At 35.3% G+C, this 19,741-nt stretch overlaps 1 protein-coding gene across 1 annotated transcript; it reads right to left on the reverse strand.

The window, feature by feature from the left end:
• Window positions 1-569: 569 nt before the first annotated feature.
• On the reverse strand, window positions 570-19,406 carry LOC122014984 (suppressor of mec-8 and unc-52 protein homolog 1). Its single transcript, XM_042571567.1, has 16 exons — window positions 18,937-19,406; window positions 14,334-14,544; window positions 13,685-13,837; window positions 13,077-13,125; window positions 12,120-12,203; window positions 11,919-12,022; window positions 10,957-11,043; window positions 10,818-10,871; window positions 7,929-8,024; window positions 7,485-7,612; window positions 5,662-5,788; window positions 5,447-5,506; window positions 5,248-5,355; window positions 5,060-5,160; window positions 4,524-4,575; window positions 570-1,064 (listed from the first exon to the last, which is right to left on the reverse strand). Exons 1-16 carry the CDS (start codon window positions 18,963-18,965, stop codon window positions 966-968), a joined length of 1,542 nt encoding a protein of 513 aa, XP_042427501.1. The 5' UTR covers window positions 18,966-19,406; the 3' UTR covers window positions 570-965.
• Window positions 19,407-19,741: the final 335 nt, after the last annotated feature.

Raw genomic sequence — 19,741 nt, forward strand, 5'->3', positions numbered from 1 at the left:
TTCAGTCTCAGAGGCCTTCCATGATCAGGAGGTTAGGTTGATTGTGGCGAAGGGTACATAGATGTGTCTACACTGATCCCCAAAACTCTTCCAGGAACCAAGGCTATAGCTACATAATTCAACTAGGTTTGACTCAAAATACAAGGATTCAAAAGCTAATAGGTTTGAGAGGACCGAGTATCCTATTTATAGTGGGCTAGATTCCTGTAAGCGAAGAGAATTACAACTCATCGTTTTGTCTCCAACTCGGACTTTGCTCTAGCCTTACTTCAGCTTATCACCAACCTTTTCCCTTCACGATCATCCACAACTCGAACCACTAGCCAAATCCCAACACCTGGTGTTACTTAATCAGACCTCAATCAAACAGCTAAGAATGCCAACTAAGTTAAACCACTTACTTTCCCTCCTCACCCATTTCGGCCAAACTAAACCTAGTTCAGAAAACTACAATCCGACTGAATTCAAATCTCTCGTCTCGTTCCCAATTGATGCCAAAATTAGGCTTGCATAGCCAGTAATGTTTTCTGTAATCTGTTATGATTTTAAAATAATAATAGACAGTTTGATACAACCAAACAATTAAATAGGAATATGATAACTAATCACATGTCAAATTCCAGGTGTACCATCTGATGAATCAACAACAAAGAAAGTTCTAACAATTCAATCCCTTGTAATAATCAAATATGATCAGCCTGTCTACGCCAACATCAAAGAACGCTGAGCTTGGTATTTGATAGATGCAAAAAAACATGGGTATAGCTTGTACCCGGAGATGAAGCTTGCCTATTTGCTTTCTGCAGCAATGGAGATGACACAGCCAGTGAATTTTGACAAGTAAAACAGATTTCTGAACTTCAGATGCACGATACAAGCGTGAGCTTAAGAAATGCTACAGTGATTTGATTGCCCAAAATAAATAAGCTACAATTAGAGGTTTAATTGACATGTAAATATGAGGATCAAGGTTTCCATATCTTCATTGTACCATCTTCACCATACGTGACAACTAAATTTCTGTGAGGGTGATGAGTTACGCCGATGACATCTTTGTCATGTACCTGTGGGAGCATAAACGAAAGCAAGTTATAAAAGTTCTAAGAAATCGTTTATGCAGGGGGGAATACATAAATACAACAATAGCAAAAAAGACTGTAAATTTGAGTAGAAGTCCATTCTTCATAATGCAATGCTAACTAACATAACAATCAATTCTTCCAAAAAATATTTATGGAATTAGTGAAGGATTTTGGTATGAAGAACAATACAGTTTAGTGGTTAACAATAGCACTAAAAAGGGTGTTGTAGACTTAGCATCCACATCATCTTTCCACAGAATAAATTTTAGACCATAATGATGGATAAAACTTGTCATTTAATATGTGCTATTGGTTGTGCTATAGCTGATATAAATATATTGTAGTCAAAGGTAAAGTAATTGTTGTGGGTTCATATGTAACTGTGTAATATCCTAATTTGGAATAAATCTAAGTTGATTCCCTTCTCCCTCCCGTATGGATAATAGAATCAATTAAGTGCACTCACTGTGATATGTTTAGGCATGTTTGTGATACGTGTCTCTCTTCATGAACTCCCCCTCAATCATCCATCCTACATTGCTCATGTCACACAATTTGATACTCCTAAATCTACTTGGTCAAATTCTACTGTTACAATTCCGACAAGATAGTAGTTTCAACTGCTTCAGCTCCAGGTGACTACCAATGCATCATCTCAGTCAGCTACCTCATTAAACCAAGGAGGAAACCTCTACTGCATCTATATCACAAATCACATACCTTCAAATTGTCTCTTGGGTCCTCGACTCTAGGGTCTTTTGAGCATATTTTTGCTAGTGCATCTTTTGTATCTACTCTCATGCCCCCACGCATCCTGCCAATGCCACGATAGACTCGCTTATTTATAAACCTCGTGTTATTTATCTTCTGCCCTCTATATTGCTAACTCTCCATTCCATTGAAGTTATTATTTATTAGTTGTTATATTTAATACTACTTCTGTTTCTATTTAGACGAGGTGATTGGCATTACTTCTGCACTTAACTAGCTGGATGTGCCTTCACTATTATCTGTTCTTTTGGCTAAATTCTCTCATCTCTAGTTGAGCAATTGTCTTAGTCATCCTTCCTTCAACACTAGAAGCATATAGTTCATAGAGCGTGAATCATCAGGCCAACAAATGAAGTCCCCTTTCCCAATGAGTGCCCATAAATGTGGTCCAGAACCTTTTTCTTTAGTTCATTTAGATGTGTATGGCCCAAATAGTGTCAACTCTCCTTTTGATTAAAATGCTTCACAATTTTCATCAATGGTCATTCTAGAATAATATAGTACTTTCTAATGAAAGATAGTTCTGCAATTTTTTTATATTTCCTATTGTATAATCTCTATCAAAATTCTACATAGTGCTAATGTCAAGAAATAATTCTCTCTGATTTATTCCAATGATTACTATCTTTCGATGACATTCTACATCAATCTTCATGTCTTCACACCTCAGCAAAATTGTATGCCGACAAGAAAAATTGGCGTGTTTCAAACCCATTCGAACTCTACTCTTACATATACATGTGTCACTTTCATTCTTGGGTGGGTAATACTAATACCTCACACTATCTTACTAATTATATGTCATTCTCCATTCTTCGTAGTTAGGCTTCATTAATTGTCCTCTTCCCTAGGACACTTATCTATGTTCTTCCTTCATGGGTCTTTAGGTTTACTAGTTTTGTACATCTTAATAATCTTATATCCCCTTGCTGTGATGAGTCTCTCAAGTGCTTCTTTTATGATTATTAATAAAAGTGATTCAGTGCTGACGTGTCCTTAGTAAATACTCCATACTATTGAACTCCTCCATTCTTATTTGAGTCAATCAAGGAAGTTTTCTTGTTCCTACACTGCCATTCTTACCCACTCAGTTGTGGACCTGCCTCCACCTTACGTGATTTCACCGCCTGAGATGCCACATATATTATATGGTTTCACCTCCTAAACAAGCGTATAGTCGATGTCCACCACATGAAGGTACTTCAGTGCTTTCTCAAAGACTCACTCTCCAATCACTAACAATTGTGCCAGATTCTCCCACTGATTTGGACATTCTCATTGTTTTTTGCAAAGGTAAATAAAAATGCTCCATCTCTCATCGGATTTCACATTTTATATCTTCTATAGCTTGTCACTCAAATGTTTTTTAATCTTTACAATATATTCCTAGGCATTTTTAGATCCGGGATAGAGTAATGGTGAACGAGATGGATACTTTGCATTCGAATGACACTTGGCAATTGGTTCCTCTCCCTCCTGGGTGTAATCTACAGTGGGTTGTAAAATGAGTTCTCTCAGTCAAATGCCCATTAGACAACACTTTTTATCATCTTAAAGTTTATATTTCCACCATTTCCCTCCTCTACTCTATCTTGATCTTTTTTTCTACTCTGTCTGATCTAAGTCGGTTGGTTAGTATCTAATTTTTTTCAGACATTTTGACATATAAATATTCCAACTATTCCAATTCTGTAAAGCCTTTTCAAATTATCCATGAGGACAACCAATTTTAATAATCTGATTATTAACCTAAAAAAGATTTATATGATTATTACAAACCGATGCCATGTCCTTTTTCACAACAATGAATAGCTGCCAGTATAAACACTAATCAGTACCTCCACTACTAGCTATATTTAATATAAATGATCTCGCATAATAATGGGAAGAAAATGAGAGAATAAAAAATTTCAAAGCTAAAGTTGCAGAAAAGACTTCAGATGAATATGTGAAAATAGGCGAACTCAAGCATGATGGAGTTCAGGGATGATCACTTTAGAGAAGTCAAGTGATATGTAGAAATGGAAGATCAGGTTCTAGAGTGCACCAATATGAAGAAATGGAGGATCAGGTGCAGCAAGTCAGACAGATCATATGCTAAGCCTCAATTTGATCAAATAGTTGGGTAATTAGTTTAGTCAAACTTGTATGGTAATTATCTTCATAATTGAAAACCTTTCCTATCCCAAGGGCTCGAGCAAATTACTAATTATCGCCATACATACAAAGCTTTCCCACCTGGTTTCTCGAAGTTTCCACTTAGAAAGAAAAATACCAATAAATAGGATACTACTACTTTCACAAACTTTGAAAATTGTACAGCAAAAGCTGTCTGGCATTTAAACTTTAGAAGGGGCAGCCCGGTGCACGAAGCTCCCGCCATGCGGGGTCCGGAAGAAGGATCCATTGTACACAGCCTTATCCTGCTTTTTGCAAGAGGCTGTTTTCAGGATTCGAACCCGTGACCTTTTAGTCACATGGCAACAACTTTACCATTGCGCCAAGGCTCCCCTTCTTGGCATTTAAACTTTAGACTTGCAAATAAATCTCTAAATTTGTCTGGCATTTAAACTTTAGACTTGCAAATAAATCTCTAAAGCAACAATGAAAATAAAGATCTACACAAAAGAAGATCATAGTAACTGAATAAAATAGATTGATAATGTGAACCTTCATTAGGTGTTCCAGTTTACCAGACTGATGGCTGAAACAATACATATTCCTGCACAATATTGAAACAATGGAATATCAAAAACCAAAATATCTACGGGGAAAAGCTGAATGAGTCCAACATATTGAATACAGTGAATTGGTTACACATTAATCTTAACACTAAAAAAGGAAATTTTTAATTTGGTAGAATATACCATTGTAAGAGTTGACTACTTGAATTGCATGCATTCTCTAATCCATTATCTAGTTCTTATTTTAGGCAAACCAAGTAATGAAAGTGTAGTGTCCTAGAGAGAGAAGTCCTAGATGCATATGACTATGTACTAGCTGATATGTTATGTGTAGGCTCAGTGTTAAGACCAAATACAGAATCCACTAGGTACATTTCTTCGTTTAGCTTAGTTGCATAAGAGAATGAAACAAGATCTAAAATTAGTTGCATAAAGGAACAAAAAAAGATCTAAAATTAGATAATTGAAACGGTAAATAACTAAACAGCAAATGATAAATAGAAAAAGACTGAACACTCATACATGTCTTCACCAACACAGTAGATCCATTCCCCTTTTGGGGAAACACACGCTGCAACAAAATCCCCTCCTTCTCTCTTTCCAGAAGAGAAACTTTTTACAACCTGCAAGAGCATCATTAATATAGTGTGCTCATTAAATATGCACTAAAGTAACTGAATTTACTAATTTCAAATACTGAGCATTAGCACCTGTCCCTGAAGAGTCATTATGTATACTGAGGAAGTCTTGTTGCAAACTACTATATGCTCATTGTTTTTGGGGGACAAATGAACAGAGTTTACAGAAGCATCACCCCCCTGAAAAATCAAAAAACTGTTCCGTTACAAACAAATTGAGGGCATTAAAAAAAATATTAAAATTGAAGATAAATTAAAAGATCCAAAATACCCTTAGTGGAGGTGGTGGCTTAAAGGTTTGTAAACAATCTGTGCTCTTCATGTCCCACACCTAACCAACAATACCATGAAATCTCAGGAGTAATTGCTGTTATTGTTTGCTGCTATAGCAATAATTCACTGATCCCAAATGGTTGGGCATAGTTGTTGTATATTTTTATTTTAGTAAATAAGGATTAATCCAACAGTCAAAGTTAATGTTTGTACCTTCACAGTACAGTCACTAGAGGCAGTAATAACACGACTGCCATCATTTGAGAAAATTGCATCGTTCACATAAGAAGTGTGACCTCTGAACTCCTTCAACAACTTGCCAGATTTCATACCATGGATTCTACGACCAAAAAAGATAAATTCAAAAATTGGAATGAAATAAAGATCTATGTTCAAAGGGGGGAATCTTCACATCAAAAACATAAAGGGCATCCTCATGCACGAAGCTCCAATGCGGGGTTCTGGGAAAGGGTTTTCAAGATTCGAACCATGACCTCTAGGTCACATTACCATTGCACCAAGGCTCCCCTTCTCATATCATAAAGATAAGAGCGACAATATTTCATGGCAAGTTAGACAAAAAGTTATATATAATGGCATATATGTTCTAGAAGGAACTAATGCCACGGTCCATAACAAAACAAATATTGCTTAAATAAATTGCTAATTTTAATTTAAATGAGAATAGTGGACCTCCAACAGTATAGGAACATATATCATGTAGACAATCAAACTGAATACCTCCTAGCACTATTAAATAAATAGTAAGATCTTTTTGAAAATATTCTGATAATTTTTTTTTTTTTACATTTTTATAGTGTCAATTATATGGAGTTAATGGATTCAAAGTCTATTTGGAAATATTCTAATAATCTTTTTTTTTTTTTTACATTTAAATGGTGTCAATTATATAGAATTAATGGATTCCAAGTCTATTTGGATCCTTTTATTTTTTTTATTTGCTAACATAAAATTAATGGGGAACCCTTGACTTCCCTCTTCTCTCAGGTGGCACTACTACAACCTCCACACTTCACGCTGAGGAAGGCAAAGGTAGACAATCTGAGCACAAGGTGGCATATATCCAGGGCAAAATTAGGGCCTAACCTCAATAGTCAATACTACATTGGACTCTCTAGCTTCACTTTATTGTCCCTCTAGCTGATTACGCCACCATGCCCCCTCCTCCCCCATCTCGTTTCTTTTCTATTCTTTTTGTCCAGCAGTTACAATGTAGGGTAGCTCAAATAAAGCATTTAGGAGAAATCAACAAGCAGAGATAAGAGAAGAGGTATGAGAGGCATTAGGAAGCCAGCAAGGGAGCTCAAATAAAGCATTTGGGAGCGGCTAACAAATGTAGACATGAGGGAAGAGGTAGGAAAGGCCTTGAGAAGCCAGCATAAGTCAAGTACTGCACATCAGCACAAGCCAGAACTTTCACAATCATGACACAATTACATACTGAAATCAGAACTTATTGAGGTTCACCATTACCTCAAAGCTTGGTTCAATACTAACTTGAACCTTATTCATAGTTTAGCTTTATATCAAAATTTAACTCAGTCAACATGTCCTACAAACTCAGCCGAATATAACATCGGAATTGTTCATTGTTGAATGATACATCAGCTGTAGGTTTAGAACTTAGAAGCTCAGAATAAATTTCACAATGTCTAAATATACTATAGCCACAAATTAATCTTTTTCTCAATACATGACCAATCTCATACTATGGCTAAAGCAGCTAATTGCAAAACAAGTTCAAGCTTCCAAAATTATCAATGTAGAGAAACTCATAAATTCTTCATCTCTTAAAAAGCTATATTCAAGTAGTAGTTGAAATAAGAACTTATTCAATTACTTTATTTTCTAGCTCAAATTTAATTAGTTAAGTAGCAACTGTACACTGATAAAGATAAAAAATCACTCAGAAAATCTCTAAGCAAATGCTCAGTTGCAATAAAATGATATGGTAGGATGTTAAGAGAAATTATGGGTACATGATAGGTTGAAAATTGGTTGTGAGAGAAGAAAACCTTGCTGTACCGTCAAAGGATGCACTCAATAGCTGGCTACTATCACGAGAAAACACAAGACTGGTTACACCTTGAGAATGTGCTCGTTCAAGGCGCCTCAAGCATTGACCTGTTCTAATACGCCAAACCTGTAACATCAAATCATCAAATTTATCAGATACAATTAAGAATAAAGTAGAAATAGAAACTGCAACCAAGAATGAACATAAAAAACCATAAAAACCCAAACATAAAGGAGCACTCTCCAATAGGCAGTCTGATAATACACCATTTAAATTTGTATTATGAAGATTGAGGTACTAAATAAACTTTAAAAAAGGAAGAAAGTTAATCTAAGACAAATAGCAGCTATACAACTACTAAGTAACCAGGCATGTTTACATTAATAAACAATAAGAAGGCTTTACTTTAACAAATATATAAAATATAGATGGACTATTGTACCTTAATTTTTCCATCTTGTGACCCAGATGCTAGCATTTCAGAATCTCTACTAAAATCAACACAAAGCACTGCATCATCGTGCATCATAAAAGCATCCTGCAAGGATTAAGCAACACAGGAGTCACAAGACAACAAAAATTGGACCAACTTTATGTTCATGTTATGGATGAAGGAAATTGCTACAAAATACCAATTCAATACATGAACAGAAGGCAATGTCAGCATTTGTCGGCATCCACCAATGATATGAAATTGATAACTAAATCAATGAATAAGCATTCAAAGAAGAATGAAAGTGACCCAATGGTCCCAATCAATCTTTACAAATAGTTCGGTTATCTATATAAGTTGATCCATCATGGTCTGGAAAACAATTGCATTTCATACAAGTACAAGCACCCAATCAAATTCTTCCTGCCAAAGTGGCAATTGCTTTTAGGCCATCACCAATTCATGGATAGTTTGTTTGCATAAGTTGCAATGTTCTCATTTTTCTTCTGAAATTATAAAAACTAAAACTGCGATATATTGAGCCATACTATCCTTTTTATAATTTGATGCCAAAACACTTTAATTTTAACTATGTCATGGTAGGCACAATTATCTTCATCTGTGAGACTCATCCAACCATGGTAGTTAAGATTGTGATCCGGATCATAGAATCTTATGGTCATAGGATCCAAACTGAACAAAGCAATCCATATCTGTATTAGGCTAGGGTTTAATGAACATACAATTTGATCCTATGTCTCTTACAGTTCATCTATCTTCCAACAACTTTGACTAGTTATACTATATTTCCATTCGATTAGGCATTTTAATGATTGACAGTTGGTGTAGAAAATACCCTTTGTGCCATAGCATCAGGAAAACTTTTTAAGTATATAAGATTTCTTCTTAAAGCATGGGTAGAAGAATTCACTCTAACTATTGTCATTAGATAGATAGTTATCATTACCTTATTGAAGTCATTCCTTGATATATAAAGATAAAATACTTGGAGTCATATTATACTGTTCATATGTCTACTATATGATTAATTTATTAATGCTTCGTAACATTGGAATAATAGTGTTTAAAATTTTCTAACTGATATTCTATATTAAGACTTGAAAGTTCATATATATGATGCATTATAAATGTCAAGCGCGGGCCTTGCGTTCACTAGCGACGCGAAACATGGCACAAAGAAGCGGGAGAAGGTGGAACAATCAACTTAGCTTTTAATTAAAAAACTTACGTTAATAATTTCAATCAACTTCTAACTATAGTTGGGATAACTTATATAACCTTAATTAAATCCTAATAAAACTATCCTATTGATTTAATATATATTTTAAATATATATTATTCTTGTTAAATATTTAGATTAATTTTTATTTTTAGTTTATATATTTTATATTTAAAAAATATTGAAATCATACCGGCACGACACGATAAGGGCAGCCTGGTGCACGAAGCTTCCGCCATGCGGGGTCCCTGGGAATGATCCATTGTACGCAGCCTTACCCTGTTTTTTTTTTTTTTTTGCAAGAGGTTGTTTCTAGAATTCGAACTCGTGACCTTTTGGTCACATGGCAACAACTTTACCGTTGCGCCAAGGCTCCCCTTCGCCGGCACGACACGATATGGTATAGAAACTGTATCGCTCCGATCCGGGACCAAAACTTAAGTACGAGTCAAGATTCTAAACCTTGCAACAACTTATAGTTAATTGTAAAGATATGTTCTCAATGTTGACTCAGCAAGGATATACTTAAAACAAGGTCATTTTATATTTTTATTGCCTACTATTTTTGATAAGTCTCTAGCTCTCCACAATCCTCACACCACCTATAAACATGTTGATAGACCTAATTGCCAATTGTCAAAATTTACTTTGCTTTCTTCTATTGATAAAGTTAACTTGACTGATGTATAAAAATTATTTTGATGAAAGAGGTACGTTTTATAAGTATTGACTCATTGAAATCAGACACAATAAAGTGACAGTTGTCGCACTATCATGTTTCTAACCTGTTTATTATTCGTACATTTTAATCTAATATTCCAGGTACCAACTAGTAATCTTCTACAACGCCTTTTACCCACTCAATCTTATTTGTCAAATTAATATTGCATCACAAAGCAGTATCTCTTTTGAAATCAGATAAAACATAAATAAGATCAAAGATCAAGTCGAGCCAGGGTTTCAGACCACGGTTGGCTCAAAACAATATCAGTCGGTATTGTATCGGTGTTTGAAGTGTGCCAAAGGAGAAGGGGCAAGGAGAGGAGAAAGAACATAGGTGTCAACGTTAGCATCAGAGGAAGAAGAGTAGGAGATGAAGATTTATCTGTACCAACTGCATTTTGATGCAGTTTCAACGTAGAGGAGCTAGATGGAAGGAGGCGAAAGAGTCAGCACAAAAGAAAGAAGTACATATGCTAGTTAGAATTTCAGCACAAAGGAGGAGCCAACGTCCATGAGATTGCAATACGATGCCACAGTGCTTGCATGATAGCGAAGGTTTGAAAGAGGGGAACATTGGTGTTCAAAGGAGAAGGGAGAAGAATAGGAGGTTTCATATATTGTGCAAAAGTGCCCATGAGTATTGGTCTATTATGCATGTCAATTGGCGGGTAAAACGTGTTCACCTGTGCCAACCAGCACCGAGTGAAACTTTCAAATGTGGATAAGACATGTTAATCCACATGATACAAAGTTAAGGCTACTCTTTGTAGAAAACTCTTGAAATATACATTTAGTATTTTTGTCACCTAGACCAACTAAAAAATAAATTTGAAGTTTCAAAGCTGGCAGGAATCTGACGTTACTACTTGAAATATCTAAAATGAATACAAATTTCTTATAGCAGTGAAAATTGAATGTTCGGGTTACTAACTCACATCAGCCTGATACTGCAGATCCTTCTTAAGCTTCCCACTTATATAATCCCAAACCTGCATATAATTGGAGAAATGAGTGATGCTATTAACTTGTCGCTCGCAAAGCACCATGAATGGAAAAATTAATACAATATCCTACCTCTACAAATCCATCAACTGAGCATGAAACCAGGTACTGACCATCTGGTGAAAATCGAGCGCACTCAGGGTGACTTTTCTTTCCAAACTGCAAAGGGCCAAATAGTACATTGGAATTCATTAAAAAGAGATGAATTTCTTCACTTAAAAAAATATATATATGTTCATCATCTAGAGTTGCTGAGAGAAAGTCTACATAAAGTGGAGATTTGGAAGAAACCACCAAAGCACATGTAACTAGAAGTATGATACGTTGAACAAATTCTTGCATATGCTAGACTTTGTAAGGTTTAATGCAATCTGAGGAAAGCAATATAAATAAGAATGTTATATGGTGATATTTATCATTATCATATAATCTCTTATTCTGATATGACCAAACCAGAAGCTTCTACAATGATCAAAAATGATTTCAAGTGTTGATCCGATATTGAACGGCAGGACCAAAACATATTGTTCTGACAGCTGATTGACATTAATATTGTGTTGGGCCACCCCTGCCAACACAACTTCGCTGGTAGTGATGAAGATAGGTTCTATCTTGGCTAGTATTAGCCGAGATAGAACATTTTGTTCCCATGACTCACTGCTGATCACGGAAAGGAGATGAAACACTATAAACGAAATGAAACACTATAAACGAGATGAAACACTATAAACAAGAAAGGAGAGGAAGATGGATATTCTACAGTTTGTTAGATTTGACATTAGATAGACATTCTACAGTAGTATTATATTTTTGTCAGTATTATACAGTTTATATGAGAAATTGTGGCATACTAGCATATTTCCAAATTTACATAGCTAAAACTTCAGTAACAAGATCGTTAGGTTGCATAACTATGGCTTGTCAAAGGACCAGAACAAAAGGCATTCTTTTGAGTAAAAATGATAAGTAAATTAAACACTATGAAGCACTTGACAGATTTTCTAAATACTAGTATACTACCAATCAACATATACCTTTATTGGGTGTGCAAGGGTTGTTGGATACATATCATCTTCATCTTGCTTCATTGCAGTTGTACCCCGGAACAAGTCAAATTGAGTGCCTGGGGGCAACAACCCTGGGAAATACAAAAAGAAAACCAGGCTTCTGATTGAAGGAGATTCAAACCAATAAAAGCCAAGATGGTTGAGATTAATTTAACTTAAAATTTTGACCTTGATGTTGCTGCCACTTCAAAGATTGGCCAATCAATGCCATCAATCGAGAAGGTGGTACAACAGACACTTCGGCAGCGAGAGCTGAAAAGTTCCAGAAGAAAAAAATTGATGAATATACTGCAAGAAATTATATGATGTGTTTAGCTGGAACAACATAGATGGTAAGCACTGTTTTTTATCAACCAATTAATAAGACACAAACCAACAATCATAATAGCACTGAAAAAACTCCAAGAAACTTAGCTAAAACTCAACATGTCTTCTTTTGTGTCATTAGAAGTATGCTGCACAAAAAAATATATTATAGAGAAGATATCATATTTTCATGTCAGTTGATCATATGCACATGGAAATATAAGAAAGGACATCACAATATAATTATTGACAATGTGCCTAAGGACACTGTGTTTTTCACAATTCCCTTTCAAATATAGTCAAGAACTATGTTGCTGCATAGAACAATCCTACTCACTGTGTTTGAGCAATCAATATTAAAATCTATAATTGTTTGCATAAAACAAAGGATTATTTACAATATTATAAAAGAATAAACATTTTGTGCATGAAGATTGTTCAAAAATTGTGGCAAAAATTCAATTCAATGTCCCAACTTTCACTATAGGTCATCTAACAGTTCCAGTAAAACCTATATATAATTCATATATTTCTGAGATAGGAACAAGTGAAACACTAGAAGAAATTCAAAATATCAATGTTTTATAGCCACTTACAATCTACTACTTGCTAGAACTAATAGCATACAGATCTTTTTAGTTTTCAAATATTACACTTTTAGTTTCATCAAGTCTATAATAGTTATAAAAACATGCAATATAAACAACAATATATTCTAGATGCTCAATGGACATAATAAACCAAACAAGATCTGACAAAGAGATTCCAGTATAAAAAATTGAGAAGGAACATTCATAATCTTGAATGTTAAAATGGAACCTTGAGCGATTTGTGAACGGCGCTTCTCCTTGGTAGACTCTTGATATGCCTGATAAGTGGCAAAAGCAACCCATATCAAACAAAGAATGATCACATTGAAGGATCAAACTACAGTAAACAAAATGCACACAGGATACATGTTCCATGCTGAGGAGGATACAACAGAATCTAGGTCAAGATGAAGCTTAGAACATAGCACGAATTTTTAATGGGAAGTTATAGAACCTACATTTTTCAACTAAAAATTATCTATATTGGTCCTTGTAGCTTTAAGAATCACATTAAACCATTTAGCCTTCTTGGAAAAAGAGAGCTGCACTGTCTTTCTGAAATTTCTGTACATCGATCAGATGACTCACTGTTTTGGTTACCCTAGTATGTTGTTTCAGGAGAGTTATAATGTGGCAGAACTGAACTTGAAAAATTGGAGCCAATAAACACAGATAGTGGAAGTGGTAAGACAGGATAGTCAACGGGATGGTCAACAAAACAAAGAAAATCCAGTACAAAAATATGACAATGATTTTGTAATAATAACGGGATTAAACTAGGATTAACAAAGACATTGCTGAAATTAATTGCATATCAAAATAACCAATAATACAAACCTCATTGGGATCAAAGTATGTTCGAACTAAGAGATGTTCAAGACGTAAATATCTCTCAGGTTGTTCTTGCTTCATTACTCCCATAACCTGTGTTTGTCTAAGAATAGCTCGTGCAGTGTCCAACTCACGAAGCTCAATCATTTCAAGAACAATCTGTCAGGCAACAACTGGAATCAAAATCTCACAAATTGTTATTTTTGGCAAATCCAACAAAAGCATGTTGAGTATTCTTTAAAAAAGGCAGTAAGATAGGTCTCAGGCTTCACTAAATTAACAAAAACCATTACATTTAGATAAAGAAAATCAGTAAGGGACAATTTTATCCAAGTGCTTATGGAACAAAATTTACATTATTATGTTCAAGTGAGAAATGAATGATCTGTTCTATAGGTAATAATCCCATAAAAAGTTGCAAATTCAAAAAATAGAAATTGAACAAATAGAATAGACACTCACTTACACTTAGAACATAAAATAATATATTATCTACGACAATTTCAAGCTACTCTCCTCCCAATAAACAACAATGATGTATGCAATAAAGAAAGACTTAAAATTAAAACAAAGGGTGGAAAATGTCACATAAAAAAAATGAAAATGGAGTAATGTTCGATTAGTCAAAAAGATACCAAAATCTGAAGCTACCAACCTGTTCATAGAGGTCCTCCAGTTTCTTTCTAGGAAGTTTAAGTTGTGCAACCTGAGGCAATATTGCATCCCATCTTCCACTATTGATGTCAGCGATAAATGTTTCAAGACTGTCCACAGTGTTTAATGAGACTTGGCACTCCCTCTGCAACGTCTGGAAGGTTTCATGTAATGAATTTTCTTTGCAGAACTGAAGAACAATTTTGATTACACTGCAATACAAAGCAATGAAAATAAGATTATCTAAGTAGTGACTCTAGTAAGTCAGCAAGGGAAAATATAATATATCAATAACATAAAAGTTTGTTTGGTGAAAATGATGAGACTATAAAAAGAAAGAAAATTTTTTTACAGAATTTATTAACAACACAACAACAACCAAGTCTTTCCCATTAGGTGAGATTGGTTGTATAAATCCTTTTACGCCATTGAGCTCTATCTCCTATTATATCATCATCTATATTTAAATAAATTTTATCTTATTTTATTGTTTCTAACCAAGTCTTTTTTTGGTCTTCCTCTTCCTCGTTTGATATACATGTTTATCATAGTTTCACATCGCCTAACTGAAACATTTATTGGTCGTCTAATATATGTCCGTACCATCTCAAACATGTCTCTCGGAGTTTTTCCTCAATAGATGCAACTCCGACTTTCTCTCTAATGCTCTCATTTCTTATTTTGTCCATCCTCGTATGTCCACACATCCACCTTAACATCCTCATCTCTGCAGCTTTCATCTTTTGCTCATGTGCTCGAGTCATAGCTCAACATTTAGCTCCATATAACATAGGAGGTCTAACTGCGCTTTTATAGAACTTACCTTTAAGCTTAAGAGGTACTTTACGGTCACATAAAACACTCGACGCACCCCTCCATTTCACCCATCCTGCTTGTATTCTATGTAAGACATCTCTCTCAATCCCTCCATCGTTTTGCAAAAATGATCCTAAATATTTAAATCTCTCGGTTCCGGATAACTCGTCCTCTCTTATCTTAACAATTGTTTCATTACTTCTAATATTGTTAAACTTAAATTCCATATATTCTGTCTTTAATCTGCTAAACTTAAAATCTTTCCCTTCTAGTGTTTCCCTCCAAAATTCTAGTTTAGCATTTACTCCTTCACGTGTTTTATCTACCAAAATAATATCATATGCAAACAACATGCACCACAGTACTATGTCTTGAATGTGCGCAATGAGTTTGTCCATAATTAGTGTAAAAAGATAGAGACTTAGAGCTGATCCTTGATGTAACCCTATCTTTATTGGAAATGCTTCAGTTACTCCGCCTGAAGTCTTTACTCTAGTCGTTACATCCTCATACATATCCTTAATTAGTTCAATATATGTTACGCTAACACCTCTCTTTTCTAAAATTCTCCATATAATTTCTCTTGGGACTCTATCATAAGCTTTTTCTAAGTCAATGAATACCATATGTAGATCTTGTTTTTGCTCCCGATATTTTTCAATTAATTGTCTAAGAAGATGTATAGCTTCTATTGTCGACCTTCCAGGCATAAACCCAAATTGATTTTCTGTCACTGTGGTCTCCTTCCTTAATCTTTTTTCTATTACTTTTCCCCAAAATTTCATAGTATGACTCATTAGTTTAATACCCCTATAGTTTGCACAATTTTGTACATCTCCCTTATTCTTATATAAGGGAACTAGAGTATTTATCCTCCATTGATCAGACATTTTTTTTGTTTTCAATATCATGTTAAATAATTTTGTAAGTCATTCAATATCTGGTTTCCCTAAGCACTTCCATATCTCTATCGGAATATCGTCTAGTCCAACGGCTTTTCCATTATGCATCTCATTCTAAGTTTGTTTTACTTCTGAAGTTTGAATTCTACGATAAAAATTAAAATTTCTATGCTCATTTGACCTACTTAAATTACCTAAGTTAAGTTGGTCACCTAAACCTTCATTAAAAAGTTGATGAAAATACCTCTTCCACTGCTCTTTTATTTCTCCATCGTTTACTAATACCCTATTACATTCATCTTTAATACATTTTATTTGACTAAGATCTCTTATTTTCCTTTCTCTCACTTTAGTTATTCTATAAATGTCTCTTTCCCCCTCTTTTGTATCCAATTTTTGATATAATCATTCAAAAGTTTCATTTTTTGCTTCACTCACTACTTTCTTAGCTTCTTTCTTGGTTATTGTATATTTTTTTAAGTTTTCCTCGTTCTTACAAATATATTTATAAGCTATTCGTTTTTCCTTCACTTTCTCTGGTACTTTCTCATTCTACCACCAAGATTCTTTACTTAGTGGTGCATGTCCCTTTGACTCACCGAGTACACTCTTAGCTACTATTTTCAACTTTGATATCATCTTATCCCATGTTGTATTAGAGTCATCGTATATTTCACCTAATGCTTGTACTTCTACCTTCTCCTTAAATATATGTTGCTTCCTATCCTTTAACTTCTATCAATTAATTCTAGGAATCGTATATATTTTCTTTCTATTGATACTATGTTTGAGGCATATATCCAACACTACTACCTTATGTTGGGTAGTTAAGCTTTCTCCAGGGATGACTTTGCAATCTTTACAAATCTTTCTATTCTTCTTCTTAGCCATAAGAAAGTCAATTTGCGATTTATTATTCTCACTTTTGAATGTGACTAAGTGTTCTTCTCTTTTCTTAAAAAAATGTATTAGCTAATATAAGGTCATATGCTATCGCAAAATCTAATATAGTTTTCCCTTCATCATTCCTCGTTCCAAACCCATAACTCTCATGTACTCTCTTATATTCCTCATTTTTCACTCCGATATACTCATTTAGATCACCTCCTATTAAAATCATTTCATTTGGTGGAATATTTTGTAATATTTCATCTAAGTTCTCCCAAAACTTTAATTTGGTAGCTTCATCTAATTCTACTTGTGGTGCATATACGCTAATTATATTCATACTTTCTTTCGCCACTATTATCTTAAGGGCTATAATTCTATCCCCTTTTCTAACTACTCCTACAACTTCATCCTTTAATAAACTATCTACAATAATACTCACTCCATTTCTCGCTTTACTCTTTCTCGTGTACCATAACTTAAAACCCGAATTCTCTATCATCTTTGTCTTCTCGCCTGTCCATTTTGTCTCTTGTACACACAAAATACTAATTCTTCTCCTAATCATCATATCTACTACCCCCATTGATTTACCAGTAAGAGTTCCTATGTTCCATGTTCCATGTTCCAAATCTTAGATTATTAGTTTATTTATCATATTTGTTCTTATCCAACCTATGGTGTGAGAACTATTGCCTATTTAACACTACACCAAAGTTCTCATGGAAATGTAACGGTCCTCGCTAGTCGGACCCTATAACGCGAACTCTTACATATTTAGCACTATACCCGAGTTCTGGAGATGCAACGGTCCTTGCCGAGACGTTATAGTCAGAGCCTGCAACATGTTCCTTCCGGAGAAGGACCTAGCATTAGCACAATAGTTTAATGGATCCATTCATTGAATATTTGTCATAGTTTTGACGCTGGCTAACAACCTAACGCAACCCTCCTCTTTTATCCGGGCTTGAGACCGGCCATGACCAGTCATCATGGGCGGAGTTTTTACAAGATTTATTATAAAGAAAAAAATTGTAATGGGGTTCTGCATAGTAGCTGCAATGTTATCAGTTTAAAAAATCTCTTATTCCTGAAAAAGTTTAGAGTAAAAGAAAATAAATTGATCCGTTGGAGTATCATTTTACTTACTACATGAAAATGAAGATGCAATCAAAGCACCACAGTGAGATATTTCCCCTTCAAAGCTTTTATAATGTCTAGACGACAGTGACTAGAATACACTTTGCAGTAATCTTCAAAATAACTTAAATAAAAAAGAAACCTAACAAATGATTTGACTATCCATTGACACAACTTTCATCTGTTGATCACCTCAAAATCCTCACTTGATCAGCATTTTGAAACACAAGGGGTGACTCTACACTATCAGGTACACAAGTTTCCATCCAGTTCAACTGAAAAAATACACTGCATAAATTGAATCACACCTCACTCAGGTTCTCTATTCTTCTGATTGAATAGACAAGGGGGGTAAGATTTCTAAATCATCACACTTGACCCAGTGCATAGGGCGTCAGCCAAGCTTGCTTAATGACTTTTTTTTTTAACAATTCTAACAATGTGTTATATCCCCAACAATGCAAATAAAGTCCTCCATCTCCATCAAACTAAATCACTATCCTAGACCTCCAGCGAAATGGTGCTTGCCATTGCAGTAGGACTAGCTTCAGTTGTGATGGTCTATCAGGATACAATTACACAAGTGGCGAGAGGATCAACGTTCAACAAATGGACAAGTTGTTTCCTCGATGACAACTCAGGTCACAAATTTTAGGTTTCCTCCGCATTTTAAGTTCCCTGATAACATAAGTTTCCATGACTCTAAATTTAGGGTTGCCCCTTCAGAAACTATACCAGCACAAAACGTACAACAAATCCCAACCCAAATGGTGAAGAAAACAACTCTACCTACATAGAAGATAAAGGAGGATGAGGCAGTTGTTGTCAATAAAGAGAAGCCTAAAACAAAGGACTTACTCCCGCGCTTCAATTTCCAGTGTCGACATGACCGAACGAGCTTACTGCAAAACAGTAAAGCGTAGGCTTGAGTAGGCCGCTGTCTCGTGGTCGGCGCGTCAGAATGCTCCAGCTCCACGAACCCTAGACACCGGACGCTTCCTCAACAGGGTGCTTCCAGTTCAGCAGTCGTCAGAACGGCCAAGAATGCAGGGACTCGGAGGTGGCGGACGGAGCAGAGGAGTTCGCTTCGGTCTAGAGGGTGAATTAGGTTTAAGTATATCGAGCCATATTTTCATCTCTTCATCTCCCTTCTTCCTTTCTTCAAGCAAACGAGAGAGGGAGAACTGGTCTCGGCTGTAGCCGGACCTCGCAGCTACGGGCGGCGCAGACTCTCACAGCGACCGTGGACGCGAGTGTGTGCGGCGGCCGGTGAGAGAGTTCGAGAGGAGGGAGGGAATAGGGAGCAAGGGAAGGGGCGAACCGCTGAGCGGACCGGCGGTTCGGAATAAATCCGTAAATCAGTCGCTGATCCGAAAACTTATCGGGTCAACCATCGAATCCAATTTGAATCCGAATTACATCGGACCATAACTCTCACTAATCACTCGTGGGGAATAAAATCCTGCTCACGTGTCACGTCCATTATAATTTATCTCCTTTTCGATTGTCTTCGCACTGGTGATGTCGAAGGACAAAGTCCTCTTTTACCATTTATATAAATGAATCAAATATTTTTAAGTAAGTTTAGCATTACGATTTGGTTAAAATTTATTTATGTTTATTTAATATATATCTTATTATCTTATTATTTTATTAAAAATCT

This window comes from Zingiber officinale, chromosome 8B, assembly GCF_018446385.1.
Source record: "Zingiber officinale cultivar Zhangliang chromosome 8B, Zo_v1.1, whole genome shotgun sequence".
Classification (NCBI taxonomy): Eukaryota; Viridiplantae; Streptophyta; class Magnoliopsida; order Zingiberales; family Zingiberaceae; genus Zingiber; species Zingiber officinale.